The sequence below is a fragment of the Leptonotus elevatus genome, chromosome 14, assembly GCF_054856555.1.
Source record: "Leptonotus elevatus isolate MCC_2025b chromosome 14, RoL_Lele_1.0, whole genome shotgun sequence".
NCBI lineage: Eukaryota > Metazoa > Chordata > Actinopteri > Syngnathiformes > Syngnathidae > Leptonotus > Leptonotus elevatus.
Window position 1 is genome coordinate 20,230,923 of NC_141252.1, and position 20,393 is coordinate 20,251,315.

At 40.4% G+C, this 20,393-nt stretch overlaps 1 protein-coding gene across 1 annotated transcript; it reads left to right on the plus strand.

Moving 5' to 3' along the window:
* The first annotated feature begins 618 nt into the window (after window positions 1-618).
* Window positions 619-2,310, plus strand: LOC147163273 (uncharacterized). The gene is made up of 8 exons (XM_086095199.1): window positions 619-782; window positions 908-978; window positions 1,173-1,352; window positions 1,454-1,506; window positions 1,585-1,650; window positions 1,773-1,828; window positions 1,906-2,028; window positions 2,217-2,310. Exons 1-8 carry the CDS (start codon window positions 619-621, stop codon window positions 2,308-2,310), a joined length of 807 nt encoding a protein of 268 aa, XP_085951325.1.
* The last annotated feature ends 18,083 nt before the right edge of the window (window positions 2,311-20,393 follow it).

Here is a 20,393-nt window from a genome sequence, read left to right on the forward strand (position 1 = left end):
TACTTCCCAGCTCAAATGAAAATCAGAAACATAAAGAAGACGCCTAATTTGTATAAACATTCGTACATTCCTATCTGAACAAATGTTCTCATTTTTTTTTCATTTAAAAACCAAAAAAAGCAAAAAATAGACAAAGAATCTGACCAACAGTCTTTACCAAAGACTATCTAGCCAAGACAAATACAATTCATCACAACACAAAATAAACAACAACAATCTGACAGACAACCTAAACCAAGGTCTATGTAAACAAAACAAATATAATTCTGTCACAACACACACACACACAAACAAACATGACGAAAAAACTCAAAACATACGGTACTTGTTAGAAACATACATATTCACATAACTTACAGATATACACATGTGCACGTATCCTACTCCACACTCACACATACACAATATATTCCTGGGGTCGATTTCACAAAGCATGTTCATCAAACACCGAGACTAACGCTGAACATCGAGTTGACATACCCTCAGATAGAAAACTCAGCGTTGATTTAACTAACTGGAATCAGCTGTCCTGGAACCGAAAACGCAGAATAGTTTCACCTGGAGTTACCACCAGACTAAAAAGACCGCCTCAGTGTAGCACTGATTAGCTGATCCACCATGGCAACGGGGAAGCAGAGGGTGGCGTACTTCACCCCACTCAAACTAGAAATACTAATTCAATCGTACGATTTTGAACCCATATTTAGAAAAAAATGCAACACTGCAGCAGCTGCAAAAAAGAGAGAGGCGGCATGGAAGGATATTGATGCTCTCGGGTCAATGCGTAAGTTTAAATGTAGTACTTTGCAATCACAATAATATTACAGATTTTTTTAAGATTGTGTGTAAATAAACAACTTGGGGGAAAAAATGCTTGAATGGTAGCTCATTTATTCATTTCACTTAGGTGCAATCCTGTGGGGGAGAAGCGCTCATGGCAGCAACTGAAGATGAAATATAAAAACCTTGTTCAAACAGGTAACACTTCCGCATGATCTCACAGGTTTACCTCATTTTCACCATGCTTCACATTAAGTGATGATTAAATGGCTGTTTGACTGTGCAGTTATTTTATCCGCTACATAATGCTGTTGAAACACAAATGTCTTCTCATCTATATAATGTAATGTTTAATTATTTAGACCATTGAAACTAACACAGACTTCTTCCAGCCAACAGAAAGAAGGCAGAGGCTCGCAAGACCGGCGGCGGTAGCCCAGCACCACCACCTCTAACAGAGACAGAGGAACTGGCTCTGAGTCAAAATATAGGAAGCCCAGTGGCAGAAGGAATCCCTGGAGGGAGCTCATCATCGCAGCCGACGCCCCAAGGCACAAGTTCCTTCATAAAATTTAATCTGCCTAGGCCCATCCATCTTTTTTAAGCCTATTTATAAGAAGATCTATTTTCCTTTCATGTATTAATTTTTTTTTTTTTTCATTTTTCTTAACAGATCCTGATGGTGCCATCTGCCTGATGGACCCTCGTCAAACTAACACAGACCTTGTAAGTAGGCAATACTCCAAACATTTTAGACAAATACTTGTAATACTTTATGTATATTGAAACATATCACTTATCTAGGATGAAGATGACGAGCAAACGATGTCTGCTGCCTTCACAGAGGGGGACCCAGAAAGACCAACAGACGTAACGTATTGATATGTTACTAATAATTCTCTTTGCATTTCCATTTATTTACATGCATCTGGAATATTGAGTGTGACATTTAATCTACACTGAAGTGTGAACACTTTCTCTTCCATTCTAAGGGCATGTCTGGGCAGCAGCAGGAGGGTCCCTCAACTCACACTGCACAGATTGGCAGTGAGGTGGATGTTCAGTAAACACCACAAGTTCGTTCTGTATTCTGAATTCATGTGCAACTGTATAACAACTGTGTCTTTTACCAGTAAAAGATGTCTATAAAGTTGATATTTTACGTAAAATTGAATACTTGGGCAGGCAGATTCGGAAGGCTGATCTGGAGATACAAATACTGGAGCACAAATTAGAGGTGGGTGCATGGTCACATGATAAACTATATTGACTATTGGCCCATTCGCTAAACTAGCTCTTGTATTTGTAGGAAAGAAAGAAGACCAAATGAAGTGTGTATTGTGTCTTTTTTTTTATTGCTGGGAAGTGTTGTTTGATGAGTCATGAAAATTTATGATAGCATATGGTGTCTCTGACCACTCTGACATCCTGCATAGCTGGCAGGTGGATGGGGTCGTCATCAGTACGGAACCCGGTTTCAAAAGTGATCAGTTTGAAGCTCCGAAACCATGCCATGGGCGAACGGCCTAAACGTTAAGAAACTTGTGAATACATACATTGAACGTGTAGACGTGTGGACAGGCCTAAAAGAAACCAGTGAATTAAATACAGCACAAACAAATTGACGAGACGAGGCACACCTGGACAAAACAAGAGTGGCTGCAGGAAGCTCATAGTAAGACACAAAGAACAGGGCAGTCGAGAACAGGTGGAACGGTAAACCTAAAGCCTGTAGAGGCAAACATTTGCGACGCTAACAAATGTTGATTTCTCGTCAGGGTTTGTTCAATGTCGCAGTGTTTTCTAAACATTCTCTAAACAGTCTTAATGGTCTTGTTGCAAGGAAATTTTGAACATGTTCAAAAGAAAAGAAAATAACCTTTAGGAAATGCTACAATCTTGAACAAACTCTGACATGAAATCAACATTTGCTAGCGTCGCAATTGTTTATCCCTCATTGGGATACGGGTGTCACGAGTAGATGAGACATGAAGCAAAACTAAATCAGTCAACAAAACACAGATTATGGCAGTTTCATTGCTGACGGGCGATTATTTGAGAAGGCATGACCAAATACTTTTGTTCCATTTTCATCGTGATGCCCAAAACTCTCATGTAAAGAAGACTACACATCAAGAGATTATGTGTAGTGAGAGAGCAAAGAAATATAAATCGTCCCAGATCAACCACACATGCAGAGGTGAGCAAAACATTATATTTACAATGACTCGTCATTGACGGAAACCGACTTTTTGGCGAGGGTTTTCACTTTTTCACAGACTGCTTTATGACGCAAAGCCTCGTAAAAATACACGGACTAGGAAGGACCGTCTGTCCTGACCGGGATCGATGAACATAAACCTGCTTCAATCAGTGCTCAGTTCGTGTAATTTTTTTTAGGCTTTGCGTCGTAAAGCACTCGCCAAAAATGCAGAAACAACTGTCAAAAGGTGGCCATCCGCCAATGACGAGATAACAATGTTTTTTCCCAGTCTGCTCACATGTTCCTCATGTATGGGTGTTTGTGGGTGAGGCTTCGACATGAGTGTTGGTTACAGTGGTGGTGGTGGGTCACAGTTTAAATATAGTCCCCTCAAATTTTTCCAACCCTAGAACGACTAAGTATTCCCGTACTTTTTTTCTTTGAGCAGGTCACTACTTCTTTACAAGACTCCAAAGTGCAGAGGAATTGTGCTTCAAAGGAATGTAAAAAACAAAAATCTAGCTCAATCAGTAAACTAAAAATGTCAGAAATAAAAAATATTAGTCTGTCAATATGTTACAACAGTGGGTAGTCCGTGCTTTTGCCCTCTGTCTTATAGGTCAAGTTCATAGTTTTGGCCATCTCTCTGAGTACATTGCATGATGAACAACTTCCCTTTTCTGACGTTCTGCAGCTGTAGCCGAACCCGCAGCTCTGCAGGCAGTAAATTTGAACCTTTGTACTCCAGAAGGATCCTATCAGCAGCAGGTGTGGGCTCTGCTTGGGGATTAGACAGCGCATAACTGCTAGAGAGTTTTGGCGCACTGCTGCCGAACACAGGAGGGAAGGAAGTTTGTGAGAAAAGTTTAGGTAAGAGAGCCAGTACAGTTTTAAGACTTACTAACACATGCACAGTTCAAACACTACTACCCAGGTCACAAAGAAATAGCTAAAAACACAAGAGAGTAAGACGATACTGTATATTTTTTGTGTGTGCATGTCCAATTATGTAACCCCGCTTCTGACCTAAAAGATATTGTACATTGCCAGCCCTTATCCCGCCTACTGGTAGGCCAATAGTAAGTCCGGCTTCCATTACCAGTGGGCGGTCTCTTCTTCCACATCACTCAATTGCTTGCCAAAAGAGACCCATGGGAAATAGTGGGTGTCCTAAAATACAATGAGGTAATTTCAACTCCTTAACCTGTACTGAGAAACATCTATCTTTCTATCCATCTAACCATCTAGCAGAGATGTCGGTAACGCGTAACACCAATCTGACATCAGCCTGTGGCATCGACCTGACCATCGGCACGTTACACCGAATAAATGACAGAAATACACACCATGACAAACAGACAGTGACGCCGACTATTAAGTACCTGCGTGCATGTGTGAGAAATAATAGCCCTGCATACCATCAGCGACAGTAGTCACTATTCCTCATTGTTAGGAAACCTCTACAGGGGTGTGATATGAAAAACGTAAACAATTCATACCGCTATCTTTTTCACACACGAACTCCCACACGAAGCAAACCCTCAGGCTCTTAACAGAGTATCATGTAATGTAAATCCTACCTGGTAACTTACTACCTAGTGACTGTGGCAAGACTGCTGGCTAGACGCTTTCTCAACTCAGGTTGCTATCTTGTCATATGTTAACATTTAATTTTCATATGATTTTTATTTTGGCTTTGACTGCTGACCAAATATTTGAGATCAGAGCAGTGTTGCCAACTTTGCGACTTTCTCGCTAAATCCAAAGCCTCCTGGCGACTTTTTTGTCAAAAGCAACTAGCAACAAATCTAGCGACTTTTTCTGGTGTTCTTTAGGGTTATATGTTATTTCTCTCTCCTATAGCGTCCAGTACTATTACAGTGTTCCGTCGCTATAACGCGGTTCACTTTTTGCGGCTTCGCTATATTGCGGATTCTTTTGTGTGCAATTTTGCATGCTTTTTTTTTTACAGTAATGTACCTATTCTATCAACTTTATGAAGGTTTGAACATTGAGAATGTTTAAACGAGAGAAAGTGAGAAACTGTAAATGCCTCAAAGAAAAGTGTATAAACTGTGTAATAATAAATAATAAATATGTTTTTTTAATAATAATAAATCAGATTTATAGAGTGCTTTTCTGGACACTCAAAGATGCTTCACAATAGATACGTTATTCATGCACTCACATATTCACACTCTGGTGGTGGTAAACTATGCATGTAGCCACAGCTGCCCTGGGGCAGACTGACGGAAGCATGGCTGCCAGTGTGCGGCATGCGCCGACTACCACCAAACATTTGCACCATCTGTACACCAGTGTGAGTGGCACTGGAGGCAATGTATGTCAAGTGTCTTGTCCAAGGACACGACACATGACTTGGAGAGAGCGGGAATCCAACAGTGGACCGTCCGATTACTGGATGACTTGCTCTAACTCCTGAGCCACGGGTATAAGACATTCTTATAGTAAAGAACTGACACTGAGGGAGTGTGAGCACACTACAAAACCAAGCCCCACTTTTTACACTTATGAGGGGAAAATGTTCCTAATGAAATGTGGCAATGTTCCATGGAATGCCTTTTCAAGCTTCCACATCTGCAAGAAAGACAAAACCTGGTTCCTAATTTTACAATGATGATGTCAGCGAGAATACACAACATTACTAGGAAGGGGTGCCAAGTCGCCTCCCTGTGTTTTCTTCTTCTGCTTTTTCTTTTTTTATGTTCCTTTTTTGTATAATCTTATTATTTTATTTTTTCCTATATTGTGGATTTTATTTTGTTTAGCTTTTTTGTTGTTTTTATTGTATACAGTGTTTGTATTCAATCTTCTCCCCTATTTTGTATATTGTTTATTGTGTGACTAAAGAATAAAAATAAAAAAAAGCGCAGTTGACCCCTGCCATAGACGTATGTAAACTTATGAGCACAACTGTACATGTACAAAAGCTAAACGTTGCTTAGTGACAATAATAATAAAAATATTAATAATTAATAATAAGAAGAAAAAGAAGAAGAAGAGACACTGAGACACAGAACTTGACAACCCCATCCTGGAAATTGAGGCCCTCTTGATCTTGCAGATGTGTCAGACAGGCCTTTATTTTGTAGTTTACTCTGTTATTTACCTAAAAGGTTATTTATACATGACAAGTACATTTTGCTGGCACTCAGTTTGATTAAAATTCAAATTCAGTTAAATTAAACAGTTCATGGTAAATAAAAATGTATTCAGGTTGTTTTCAACATACGAATCTCTACCCAAATCCTCTCAATGCGATGGTTCTGAAAGGGGAAAAAACTGTTGCATCTGTGCAGAAGAAACACAAAAACAAAGAAAACCTACTGATGTTGATGGCGTCTGCAGAAATGACAGCATGTCTGTCTTATATCTTTAACCAGAGAGTTTGTCCTGCATAAACACACTCAGGGGAAAATCTGTCCCACAGTCTACTCGATGCTGATCCCACAAACCATACTTCAGTGTTGTTTCCCTTGAAGAATGGGGAGGGGGAAAAACAATTTGAGGACAGTCGAAACTCATGCTCACTTAGTATTTCAACATTTAACACCACACCTTTACACTTCTTCATATATTTTGAGATTGTTTTTAATTGCCATGGTGGAATGAGAAACTAATTTCCCACTGAATCCATCAATGGCTACGACATGGGTGACCCCAAACATCACAAGCTTCTCATTTTGATCCATGTGGAGTTTCTGTCCAAAGTAGTCAGCTCTGTACGGGACTGAGGGAAAACTGCTTTTAAAGCTGCCCACTCTCTTTTCACTGGCACGTATGCCTTTGGAAGACAGGAACCCTGTCATCATTTTTCTCCCATATGTTGGGCCGACCTATCAATTCAAGTAATACAAATAAGTATGATGATAATCATACTTCATCATTGATGATGATAATAATAATAATAATAATAATAATAATAATAATAATAATAATAATAATAATAATAATAATAATAAACAATCACATCAAATCATTATAGCCTAATATTGCATTGTTATAATGTTGAAAATTTATTTTGAACAAACCATAAACAATTGTATTTATTTAATACAGTGTAGATCTAAAAGTGAGTACAGTATATTTGTATCCTACAAAATCTGTATGTAATCAGATTTTAAATTGAAGAAAATCAGCAATTTAAAAGTTAGTTGTCACAAATATGAACCAGTCTCGTACAACACTAGTTACTTCAGCAGAAGCAGAAGCAACTTTGGCTTTGAGCTGATCGTCAGTCACATAGTTGGGCCCACCTTTGGACAGTTCTCTCCGAAAGTCCACTTATAGGGCCAAATTGGCTGCAAAGGTGTGCAGTGATTTTACTAAACGTCATGCCGTTATTTTTCATTTCCATTATCAAGTTGTGATAGCCATCTAAAGCCATGTTTCGAAGTCCTGAAGAATGGGCGCCAACAGAGGCCTCGAAATAGACACTAGGGGGCAGCAAGCCACCGCTGTAGCACTAGTAGACGTTGCAGCAAAAGATGAACGGCTTCTGGGTCAAGGAGAAACGAGCTCGCGGGAAATGGCTTGCGAACATGTTTCATTTCCCGATTTGTGTTAACTAAACACATAATAGAATATCAGATAAGTGCTCGTTTCCCGTTTTTCATTTTCATTTTTTTTTCAAACAAAAACGAGAGACGACTCGTTTCCCGTTATTTGTTTATAAACATCAAGACAAAAAATGGTAATCAGTTTCCCGTTCCCCTGCTTCAGAAGGAAAAACGAATGGCCGATAAGTACACGGATCGGGACCCCATATGCCATGGCCATTCGATTAGATTCAAAACTTATCGCGATATTACAGTGCGCAATTCTCGAATCGATTCAATATGCGGACGAATCGATTTTTAAACATGGATTTTTTTATGGGAATATTCAACAAAACGTCTTACTTAGGGTTAGGATTTACACATTAAGCATGGAAGAATGTTATATAATGGAACATTAAGCCTTAATATTTTATTGCAGTGCTGTTCAAACATGAAACACACTGCAACCTGAATTTTCAGATAAATGAATAAATTTTCATACAAATCTTACAGTGTACATGTACAAGTTTACTGATTAGTATTTTCTAAATAATAATCAATTTATAGATTCGTATCGGGATTAATCGGTTTTGAATTGAATCGTGACCTATGAATCGTGATACGAATTGAATCACCAGGTACTAGGCAATTCACAGCCCTAATATATATATATAGTGTATATATATATATGTATCTGAGTGAGAGAGAGAGAGAGAGAGAGAGAGAGAGAGAGAGAGAGAGAGAGAGAGAGAGAGAGAGAGAGAGAGAGAGAGAGAGAGAGAGAGAGAGAGAGAGAGAGAGAGAGAGAGAGAGATGAGCATTTTGAAATTCTGATGGTGAAAGGTAATAATTCCTTCAAGGTACCCAGATGACTGTTGTTATTGTAGGGGGTATCGTTAAATTGTTATTTTAATTAGAACCAGATGACCAACAACAATAGAGCACAGAGGCAAATGAGTCATGCTTTAAAAAAAAAACTCACAGGTGTGATTCGGTAAAATGTACTTAAATACAAACGGCAGCCGGACAGCAACTTGAGCCTTGCAGGCAGGCTATGTGTTGATCTCAGACAGTGATGTTTCACTTAATGAGTCATTTAACTGCAATGTTGCTGTTGTAAAACACAAAAGCTTTTCGTGGACAAGCTACAAAAGCAGCAAGACAAGTGTTCATGATGTCACATTTTTAAAAGCAGGAATAAACACTTACGCTATTTCATTATCTACGAGACAGATTTTGTCATGGTTATATGTAGTAATTATGGTGGAAACATGTTTAAACCATTAGTTTTTAATGAAAAACTGCACAGCTGGCATATCCCCTAGGCTGACAATTGTATGTTTGAAGTATTGTTACCGCGTGTGATTTGTATCACCGCATTATGAAGAACAAGGCCTGATTCTCTTTTATGGAACATGTCCTGATATTTGGTAGAAATATTTATTTTACTCCTGCAGTAAAAAAAAAATAAAAAAAATAAAGGGGAAAATGATCTGATAAGCTAGTAAATGGATTGCATAAGAGTCTTTGAGAAAATAAAATATATACTATATTTAACTTCACATATCAATCCACCTCACAGTCATTTCAAATCTTTAGCTTGGCCTACATAAACGGTAATGAGCTAATATTACTTTTGTTTAAAAAAAAAAAAAATACAAAAAGAAGAAGAAGGCTAGCATTGAAAGATGAACATTTATCATCAGGAATTATAAATACTAATTAACTGTTAAGGTGACCCAGGTCGCATGTGAAAAAAATCTGAATTGCGCCGTTCAGACTGACATAAAAAAGTCAGATACAGGTCACATTTGGGCAAAAAAATCCGATCTGGGTCGAATTTTCCTGCAGTGGGAACGTAGTCTATTTGCCAGCGATCCAGATCAGATTTTTTTGCCCAAATGCGACCTGTACTGTACGACTTTTTTTTATATCAGTCTGAACGGCTCAATTCCGATTTTTTCATATGCGACCTGGGTCACTTTCATATGTGGTCCTAGGTCGTATACATATCCAAATGTTATAATCAAAAGTCCAATATGCGCTCCGCGCAGGCGGGGGCATTAAGCTGAATTAATGCTTGAGGCATCCGTGAGGTACGCACGGCTCGGAAGATGTACATGAATCGGCAAAGTTGTTTCGAGTAACAGTTGTGACTTTATATTTGACTTTAATTTATTCCCACTTGAAACATGAAGTACAAAGATGACATTTGTGATAGTGATATTAGTAATTTAGCCACGCAGACGGCTCATTTATCACGCACGGCAATGACGTGACGTCATCGTTAGGGGGGGGGGGGTCTCCGTGAGATAAGGCGCTCGAACAGGCTCGCCTCATTTTCACAAAATATTATTTCCACCTACTCCTGCATCACTCCTCTGTAGATATGAGATGGTAAAAATATGAGCCCCAACGACGGACTTATAAAAGTCCGTGGCCCTGACATGCTGAACCATACGCATTTACGTCAGCAAACACAGCGTTGTGAGTGATGTTACGTATCTTCTTCTGCGCATGCGGGTCACTTTGGGGACGCATTACGTCCACACAGCAGACAGACTGAGGTCGCAATTAATAGGTAATGTGAATAGGATTTCACCCAAAAAACGAAATTGAGCATTAAGACCTGCAGTGTGACTTATTATACCTTAGACATTAGTCCAAAAAATTACTCTGAACAACATTCACACTTTGTGCTTCACATCAGATAAAAGTCCATCCTCACTCAAATGCTCGGCTTGTTTAAGAACATTCTGCCACATAGAGTGCAAATGTATCTAATCCACATAGTTTTTCTGAAGAACATTATTGCCTCATGTTATTCCATTTGTATAGCCTCAATTAATGCAATACGTCGGTACTCTTCCACCTGCACCTGCAGCCCCTTCACAACTCCCCAGCCTCCCCCGACGCACCCCACACGCACCACCTCAAATCCCACTCTACACACACTCAACGCCATCCCGTATTTCACTATCCCATAAAGCATTCCATTGTCCACTGATATTACCTCCGCAGCGTGAGAAAACAGATGCAACCATAAAGGTATTTATTGCATAAGGTCTTCGTCTTGGGTTTTAATGTGAATGTGCACCTGTTAACCCAATGTTATTCCCCTGGGCTTTGTGGGCGGGGCTACTGGGGATGCAATAAACTCTGCTGCATTTATAACACTAAATGGTTACATGTTTAAAACTATACATATACATTCTGATGGATTTTAAAACATGAAGGCATATTTGTATTTTCATAGCATGACATTGCAAAATAAGTGAAAAAGAGCTATTGTATTTGTATTAGTTAATGTTGTTATGTAATTGTTGTGACTGAGAAGCTGCACTGACAACAGTGCCTTGCACTCAGAACAGTGAACCTCCCCCCATAGGGTTAGGGTTAGTCGTGATTCAGCATTCACAAGTTTGTATATTTGCTGATTTATTTTACAATGAGGGCAGGGTGTAGCTGTCATTATTGTTTCTAGTGGCATGGGGAGACAAAATTAGCGTCAAATGGGGAGAACAAATCTTATTCACTAAGAAAAATATTTTTCAAAGGCTGGCCTCACACACACGCACACACACACACACACTAGCCCCTTCCCCTAACCCAGTGGTGGGCAAACCTGCAATCAAACGATTGGAGTAACTGTCAATGAAACTTCTGCACCTCCCAGCAGGTGTTTTGGCCTATTCTTCCTGAGTAAACTACTCCAGTTCCCTCAGGGTACTTGAAGGGTACTTTCTCCACACGGCATCGTTCAGCTGCTTCCAGGAGCTAGGATTTAGATCAGGGAGTCAGGTTTAGATCAGGGTATATTTATGTGGGGACTGCTGGGAGATAAAGTCTAAGTGTGTCTGGGCTGCATCAAGAAGCCTATTGATACAAATCTCAGTTTATGCGGTAAAGCATTATTGCAAACAGTGAAAACTACAATTTATCTGTAGACCAGTGGTCATAAATTCATACAAACTGGTAAGCAGGCTGAGCCTAATGCAAACCGGTCCGGAACACATCTTTGACCAGAACTTTTGACGTGACATTTATCAAATTACCAGGCTACATTGGCATGTGTGAATTCGGATTTATGAGGCTTTGTGGGGGGAACAAACATTAACGTTTACAGTACTTTACATAGAAAAAAAACATTTAAAACAAAGAAGAAAAAAGAAAAAGAAAACAATAACTGGTACAAAGACTTGCATTATTGCCAAAGTTCATCAATTAGTAGTGGACTGTAATAAAGGCTAGAATTTTTTTTATTTTATTCTGATTTGGATCTATTATTACAATCATAGCCCCTGACCTTGATTTCCCGCATTATGGTTTAGTTTTCTACAACTCTGCCTCAATAGGTGCACCTGTGGCCCTTGCATCTCATTGTCACCAATGGAAAACATTTGTTGCAGAGTTACACCAAAGGTATAAATACAAAATAGTTTTGTTTTATTTTATTCATTTTTTCCCTTTTCGGACACATACAGGTTGACACAACGTGGTAGTTTTAGAACCCAGACGCAGAGATAGAGGTTGAGGCTGAAGCAGCTTTTATTAAACAAAACAAAAGCTCCTCATTGAGAGGGAAAAAACAAAAGCTATTCAAGGTTAAACTAAAGGCGCTCCAAAAGGGAGGAAGTCTAAACTACAATCAAAACAAAATCACTCCTTAACTAAAACAATACTGTGGCTATTCAAAGTTACAAACCAAAGTTCTCTCAAGGGACAGGGCAACAAGGCTGTGGACGGTAACTGGCTTTAGTGGCTCTGACGAAAACACTTAGGCACAAGACAGGGGAGACGCAGACCATTTAACACATGAGGGTAATGGGAAACAGGTGGACACAATCGGAAATCAGGGTTGACACTGACACCACACGAGGAAGGGCAAGTGACCTGAAACGAGAGGAGTCAGAATTTTCAAAATAAAACAGGAAATGACAGGACAACCTCACCGCGGTGTGACAGTACCCCTCCCTCTAGGGCCGACTCCTGACGGCCCAGGCTGGTCAGGATGATCCCTATAGAAGTCCTCAATTAGAGAGTCATCCATAATGAAGCGGGAAGGAACCCACTGTCTCTCCTCGGGCCCATACCCCTCCCAGTCCACCAAGAACTGCTTGCCCCGGCCCCGTTTGCGGACGGCCAGCAGTCGCTTCACTTTGTAGACGGGACCCCCATCCACAATCACAGGAGGCGGCGGGGGCGAAGGAGCCGGAACCAGGGAACTCTCCCTGACTGGCTTGACTTGGCTAACGTGGAACGTTGGGTGAACACGAAGGGACGGAGGCAGGCGAAGACGGACAGCGGCCGGGTTGATCACCTTGGAGATGGGGTACGGACCCACAAACCGTGGTGCCAACTTTTGGCATGGCACCTTCAAGTGAAGGTTTTTGGAGGACAGCCACACTTTATCCCCCGGCTGGTATGCTGGAGCAGGTCTCCTCTTCCGATCAGCTGCTCGCTTGCCTCTGTCCCTCTGGCGCTCCAGTACCAGCCGAGCGGCTGCCCAGATGCGATGGCAGCGACGGACCAAGGCATGGGCAGAAGGAACAGAGGCCACAGACTCCAGGTAAGCAAAAAAGGGGGGATCGTAGCCAAAAACGCATTTGAATGGGGTGAGTCCTGTGGCAGAGGTAGGCAGGGAGTTATGGGCAAGCTCAACCCAGACCAGGTGTTTGCTCCACGTTGCAGGATTCTGGGAGACAAGGCACCGTAGACCGGTTTCTAACTGTTGGTTGAGGCGTTCAGACTGGCCATTAGCCTCAGGGTGGTACCCTGAGGTTAGGCTGGCTTTGGCTCCGATTAAGCGGCAAAACTCCCTCCAGAAACGAGACACAAACTGGGGCCCTCGGTCCGACACAATGTCTCTAGGGAACCCATGAACTCGAAAGACGTGGTTAATCATGACCTCAGCCGTTTCCTTGGCTGAGGGAAGCTTAGGCAAGGCAATGAATCTGACCATTTTAGAAAATCTGTCGACTACAGTGAGAACTGTGGTTTTACATCGGGAGATGGGGAGTCCTGTGACAAAATCCAGGGATATTTCTGCCCATGGTCTGGAAGGAACTAGGTTGTTTTGTTTTGTTCAACATGAAAAAACTGCCCTGCCATTGGTTCAGAGCATTCACGGGCCAATAGGCTATCTTGTTTTGTTTGTTTTATTAATTTTTTCCTTTTGGACACATTATTACAGGTTACATCGATCACATAATATCATTTGCAACATTGACATCCGAAAGAAGGGCTGACGGGTAGAAGCCATGGCTTATTAGTAAATCGTCCCCATCGATTCTTGCTATACGCATCAGCCATATACAATTATTATGTCATTGATTCATATCGTTATCAATCCCAGACTTCAGTCTGCACACTCCTCGCTCAGTTCATCTTGAGTAATGTCTGTGTGTAAGTTGCAGCTAGTACCGAACATTTGGAATTGGTAAATCGGTTCCCGGCCGCCACCAACAGGCCCACCCAACCAGGCAAGCAGCCAAGGCGAGCGCATGCTTGTTCACCAGTAGCGTCTTCGCTAACCTTGGATCAGCTTTCACACGTTGTGGCTTCCAGAAGAGTAGATCGGCTTGCATTCTGCCCATTGCGTCCACAGCAATGTTCACTCCGTTCTGGTCAGTCCAGCCACCACTGTTGCCAGCATCCGATGATGCTTAGATCTTGATACTCCTGAGCGCTCACCAAGTAGCCCCCGCTCGCTGCATCCCGGAACCATGTTCACCAACCCCATTGTAACTATTTACAGCGAATACATTGCAGCCACAATGCAACCTTATCACGACAGCCTTTCATGTTACAACAAATGTTCAAATAGAAGTAGAGCCAGACAATGTTTACATTCTTACAGGAACAACATGTTATCAATGCAGGTGTATAAACAAGAGTTAACCTTGGCAGTGTCAGCACGTAATCATATGCTATATTTACATCAAATCATGACAGCTCCAGTTTTGGGTTAATTAGTAATATGTTACAATAATTTTATTTGGGTAAGACATAATCCACAATTTAATGATGTGAGTTACTGATAGCAGTTATTGTCTCTCAAACTCCGCCAATTCTTCCACTCTTTTCACGATCCGTATTTTTTTCTGAGATGAGTCTTCTTTTGTTTGGATGAAGATCCAACAGTCTTTTGTCCATGTGTTCTCAATAATTCCATTCTTTCTCAATTGTCGCGCCCTTTTGGCAATGTCAGCTGTTCGTTTTGTGAGATTTTGACGTAGACACTTTTACCTTTAAGTTTGTAGCTATCTCTCAAAAGAGCAATATTCCTGTCAACAAACCTAATCAGAACTGCCGGTGGTTGTGTCCCCCCAGTTGGAAACGAAAAGCACATATGAATGTGAGCTGGATCCACAATTAATCCCAAATCTCTGAGTTGAGTTGCTGTCTGACAGTCTCGTTCGCTGAAGCTTGGTCAGAATCAACTGCACTTGTGCTGGCCCCAGCTCTCGCCTGAGGGCTGTTGCACGGTTTAATCTGGATACCTGTAACTATCACATTGTTTCCAAATCATCCACTTTTTGTTCCAAGGTGACAATGCGTCGATCTTTTTCTTGTGTCTCTTTCTTCAACTGCTGAATTTCCTGCAGAAGTGGCTCAATGCTCTTTTTCATTTCGGTGACCATTTCTTTGAGTTTTGCAAGAGAAGATTTTATCTCCTCAATTTCGTCAGCTCTTTTTCCGCCAGGCATATTGCAACAATGTAGTTAAAAATCCCAATGTCAACAAAATAGTTAGAAGTCACGAAAGAGTGCAGGAACAAGTACAGATGCATCCTTCCTCGACAGATGCGTCTTTGTTTCTTGATATCAACATGGAAACAAAAATTGAGTGTTTATTAATCCTGCAATATGCATCAAACACCCATTTCAAAGATGACTTCGACACTTAAAAAAAAAAGTATTAGCCCTATATGAATTAAGTCAAAGTTAGGCTGATATCAGGCTGTTCCCTTGTTATAGGTTATGTGCAGATGTCATCAGGTTGACATGACCACCTGCATCACTGAGCACCCAGGGTTTGAGCCTGTGGCACTTAACTCATATGTGCATCTCTTTGGAGAGATGCAGGAAACAATGTTTAACAGGTTAGTTTCAGGAACATTATCTACAAGATAATATTTTGTGTACTGCACATGCTTTCTTTCAGTGGTTACAGATACCTGGCGTACCGCAACTTTGTAAGATGATGTTGGGGTTACCTGGGACAGCACATACTCATGTGCTGCCACCCATATCAGGCAGGAGTTTCCTGAGGATGGGCCATATAGACGCTTCTTGACCGCTGCTGGAATTTGATTAGTCACCATTGGAAAAAACACACACACACACACACACACACACACACACACACACACACACACCCCCCCCCACACACACACACACAAACAAACATTATTTTGTGGTGCACATGTTTTTAGTTTTTTTTAATGGCAGATTATGTATGGTATAAAATAAGTTGACAGAGAGCATCTTGTTAAAACATATAAAGAGTTATTTAATGAATGAATAAATAATTAAATTTATAAATGTGTGTTCTTGTATGTCATTTTCCGTCATTCTCCTCAAGCATATCTGGGGTTGGCAAAATCCGTCCTGCTCCATACACACACTGCTTCCATCTCCGTTGCTCTGAAAATAAAGAGCAGAACATTTCACATTTTGATATGGTCAATATACAGACAGCATTCAGGAATTTCAGGGATTCATTACATAAAATAAATTATCCATCAAGACATTATTTTTTTCTTGTCCTGTCCTCTTATCCTAACACTTAACAGCTTACAAATGTTTGAATATTGCTATATTTACACTTTTCAGAGCTTTCTGCTTTTTGGATCATATTTTCTGCCATCGACATTTTTATCCGAGTCATTGATGACTTGGATCTTTTCTTCAGTTAATTTTACTACATTGCCATACATGTTATTTGCAGATGTAAATATATATTTTTTCTTTCTCGGAAGGGCATTGATTATGTGGAGCAGTGACTTGACTTCTTTCCACTTGTAATGTACTGTGTATGCCTCATTAGCCCTGATGTGAGTCGAAAAGCGTTGGCAATAAAATTTCAGCAGCAGAGAGCCTCGACTCTTCCTATGATTTTTCATAATAGAGACAATTTAATGATACAGGCAGAACATGGTGCGGACTGCGCATCTTAGTGCAACAGTTTCTATGTGATCATTAAACTTTACCCAATTAACATCAGTGCTCATATGAAAGTTTAATGCTCTTTGTATGGATTTTCATTTATGTTTAAGAAATAACTATTGTGTACAAATATAGTAAGGTAAGATAAGAGTTTGTAGTTGTTTTTTACTGAAAAGTAAGTTTATGGTTGTAGATTAAGGAACACATTTAAATCTCTTACACCTGTATCCACATTTCATTTCAATACACTGACTCAGCTCAGTCTAAAATGATTTTCACTATAACTTAAGCAAGGTCCATCTGGAGTAATTGGGTGCTTATTATGGTCACTGATTGGAACATTAGTTTCAATGTAGCTCATGTAGAAAATTTCACAATTTCAGAGCTTCACAACGTGTAGAACAGTTTTCATGGTGATAGGATGCTATCTAGTGGTCACGGTCACATAATGCAGTCTCTTTGAAGGCAGATGCAGGAACCATCTGGCTAATAGCTATGAATTGGCTTCACATCTCGCATCTCACACACACACCCCCATCTCACACACACACACACAGGCTATTAGGTTGATGATTGGTTGTGAGGCCGATTTTGCAATTCTTGTTAACCCTAGGGTGGCCAAGGCTGTTGCCCGGTAGAAAAATCATTGAAAACAAGTCGAGCAAGCCACAGCTGCACTGTCACAGTATGGGAAGAAACAGAGTGCAAAATATTTTTGTTTCGGTATATATAGAGAGAGATATGTATAGATATAGATTAGCCGTGGAAGAAAATGCTATAACAGCTGGATCCAGGCTCCAGTTGCTCCACCAATCATATAATGCATTACTCCCAGTCCCCTACAGCCCCAGTTCCCCTTATGCTATGAAAATATATTTCTATATGAACTGATGATATATTTTATGTGTGTTCATTGTGAAGAGTATTTATTTATTTATTTATATACATGATGTGTTTTCACATAATCAGGTGTATGTCACTGAGTTTCTCAAGTTACTGACAAAAATACATATTTTAGTAGACATAAATGTCAATTTAGAGACTTCAGAGCTTCAGAAAACAGCTGAGCCGTGATTGAGTGTTACCTGAGCCCTAAACAACTGTGGTGTCATTTTCAGTCAACAGCAAGTAGCAAAATGGCTGCCCCCTGCAATGGATAAAAACAGGTGGATTTTGCTCATAAATCATATGAGCAAACAATATTAATCAGAACGCCGTGTTTTGGCTAGTAGGAGCGCATACAAGAAATTATATTATAAAGAACATTTAGGATTCAACTTCCCATCTAAGGTTAGTATTTTCATTTCCCACCAGCACAAAAGTTTCTGTTCTTCTGCACAGTATAGCCTGTTCTCCACCAACAAGCCCAGGATCTGGCAGGTTTTGCCGTGGATACCAGAAAAGCGGACAGCAAATCAAGTTTCACAAAAATGTATTTAACAAAGCTCACAACAATACAAAGATGAACAGAAGACTCTTGCACACAGGCAGGAGAAAAATAATAAACAATAGTCAAAACTATGCTTGGGTTATGAAGGAGAGCAAGTGAATAGTCCAACACGGGCTCTTTCCTCAGCTGCCTCTTAATAGGCATGCTGATTAATCTCAATGAGGAACAGGTGTGTGAATAGCCATTCCGCCACCCAACGGTCAGGCTGCAGCAGCAAAACAAAACCTGTGAGAGCACAGCCTGCACGCTCCGAAGGTGACAGGATCTTTGAGTTCTGGATAATGGGAGTTATTTGTTGTAAAAGTTCCACAGGAAATGTATAGTTTTTATCTCCACATCATATTAGATATAATATGAGTTTGATGACGTATACTGTAGTATACAACAACAAACTGCTGTACCCCTCCTGTCCAGCAAGAAGCGGTAAGAAGCTGAAAGTTAAATAAGCACGATGATGTTGTAAGATGGCGACTGAAAAGCCATGTCGTCATTTCTTGTGACACATTTCGACAGGATGGAGGGAAATCAGCTGCTGCTACTTTTTTGTGAGAGCTTTGTGGACAAGATAACACGCTATCCGTTGTATTATAATTGTTTAACATATATGTGTTTTTATCATGCTATAAGGTTTTTTCTACAACGCAACAGAAGCATTTTACTTACATAGTTCCACAACCTCAATATTAAAGCAGTACTAAGCAAGATTTTGTTTTCATTGATTATGGCGGCACCAAATGGACAAAAACAGTATTGTTTTTCCTTGAATGAAGAGCACATTTCCTATGAGGACCAGCGCATAATGTCATGAAATCTGGATGTCCCAGTCGCCCACAGTCGGACTGAATTACATTTCTGTTTACAGTGGCTGTGTGAAGGATAAATAGCTATGAGGTGATGAAATCTATTCTCCCATCGTGTCCCTGCCCCACACCTGACTCATCATCGACTGACGCACTCACAGGTTTAGAGCCTTGAATCAGATAAATAAAACGTTATGTTCAATAAATTCATAGTAGAGACACATACAGATCCTCATTGCTTGAATACCAATCCTACAAAATTTGCAGGAATATACAGTTCAGTCTCTCAGTACTACTACTACTAGTATTCTTCATATTCACATTGTATTGTTTCCTCTACTGTTATACTTCTATTATTAGATTCTTTATGGAGAATTAAATTCCTTAGTAGCTTACATTTATTACTAAAATTACTCTATGCTAGTCTATTATTGTCAATGTAATTTTGTAATTAAGTAAACTCTTTCACTAATTCAAAAATGACAGTGACATTACATGATGCAGGACATACATGATTTCATGTTGGCTTTTAGTGAAAGCCAAAGACTAAATTATTACATTTTTAACATAACAATTCTGTGTGTTGTTTTATCAGGAATGTACTGTCCCGGACACCGGACACTACCTCCACCTCTTCTGAGTTTGAGCCCCCACACAAAAGTATTGGCAGAGGCAGGAGGTTGGTAGACGCAGAGGAAGAGGAAGAAGTAGGACACCGGTGGACACCTACCAGAGAGTTCAAGATCTGCACGAACGCAGAAACATGGAAATGCAGGCCAAAATACAAGCACTGGATCATAATCAGAGGGATGAGCTCCTATAAATGGTCCTTACTAGACTACCTGGCCTAATGTTTAACATTTTATACCTGCTGGGAGCCTGATCGTCTCAGAGTGCCAGGTGGAGGGGACCTACATTGGTGCTCATGCACAAACTGTCAGGGAATGAACACAGACCAGGAAAGAGTGCTGTGGGCAAACCCCTGAGAACTGTGTCAGCAACATGGAGCTTTACATACTGGACGAAGGGTTATTGCGAATGGCAAGGGCTGCCTGGAATGACATCTCTGCAATAGAAGATGCGCAAGAGCCTGGAGTGGAGCAAAGACAAAACCGGCATACAGCCTATCGCCAGTTTGTGCTCTGGCAGCATGGCTGCCTGGGCGAAGGAAATAGCGTAGTAATACCATGTTGTTGTGTCTGGAAAAGAAGGGACACATTTCCGAACCCAAGGGGACAGTTTCCAGGTCCGCAGACTAATGTAACATGTTGTTGTTTAAATGCACTGTATATAGTTTTGATTAAATTGTATTCTTTTCAGAATTAGTCTCTCTCTTTTTCACTTGTGTGTGTTTGTAAATAAATAATTTTGTGCATAAGAAAAACATTTATATATTCACCTTCATTCAGATTTTTCACATTACACACACAA

Bases quoted from the DNA above. Each gene is read 5' to 3' on its own strand.
- LOC147163273 (XM_086095199.1), top strand. From the start codon at position 619: ATGGCAACGGGGAAGCAGAGGGTGGCGTACTTCACCCCACTCAAACTA. The intron at 979-1,172 runs GTAACACTTCCG...GACTTCTTCCAG, and splicing joins TAAAAACCTTGTTCAAACAG to CCAACAGAAAGAAGGCAGAG. The intron at 1,829-1,905 runs TGAGGTGGATGT...ACAACTGTGTCT, and splicing joins CACACTGCACAGATTGGCAG to TTTACCAGTAAAAGATGTCT.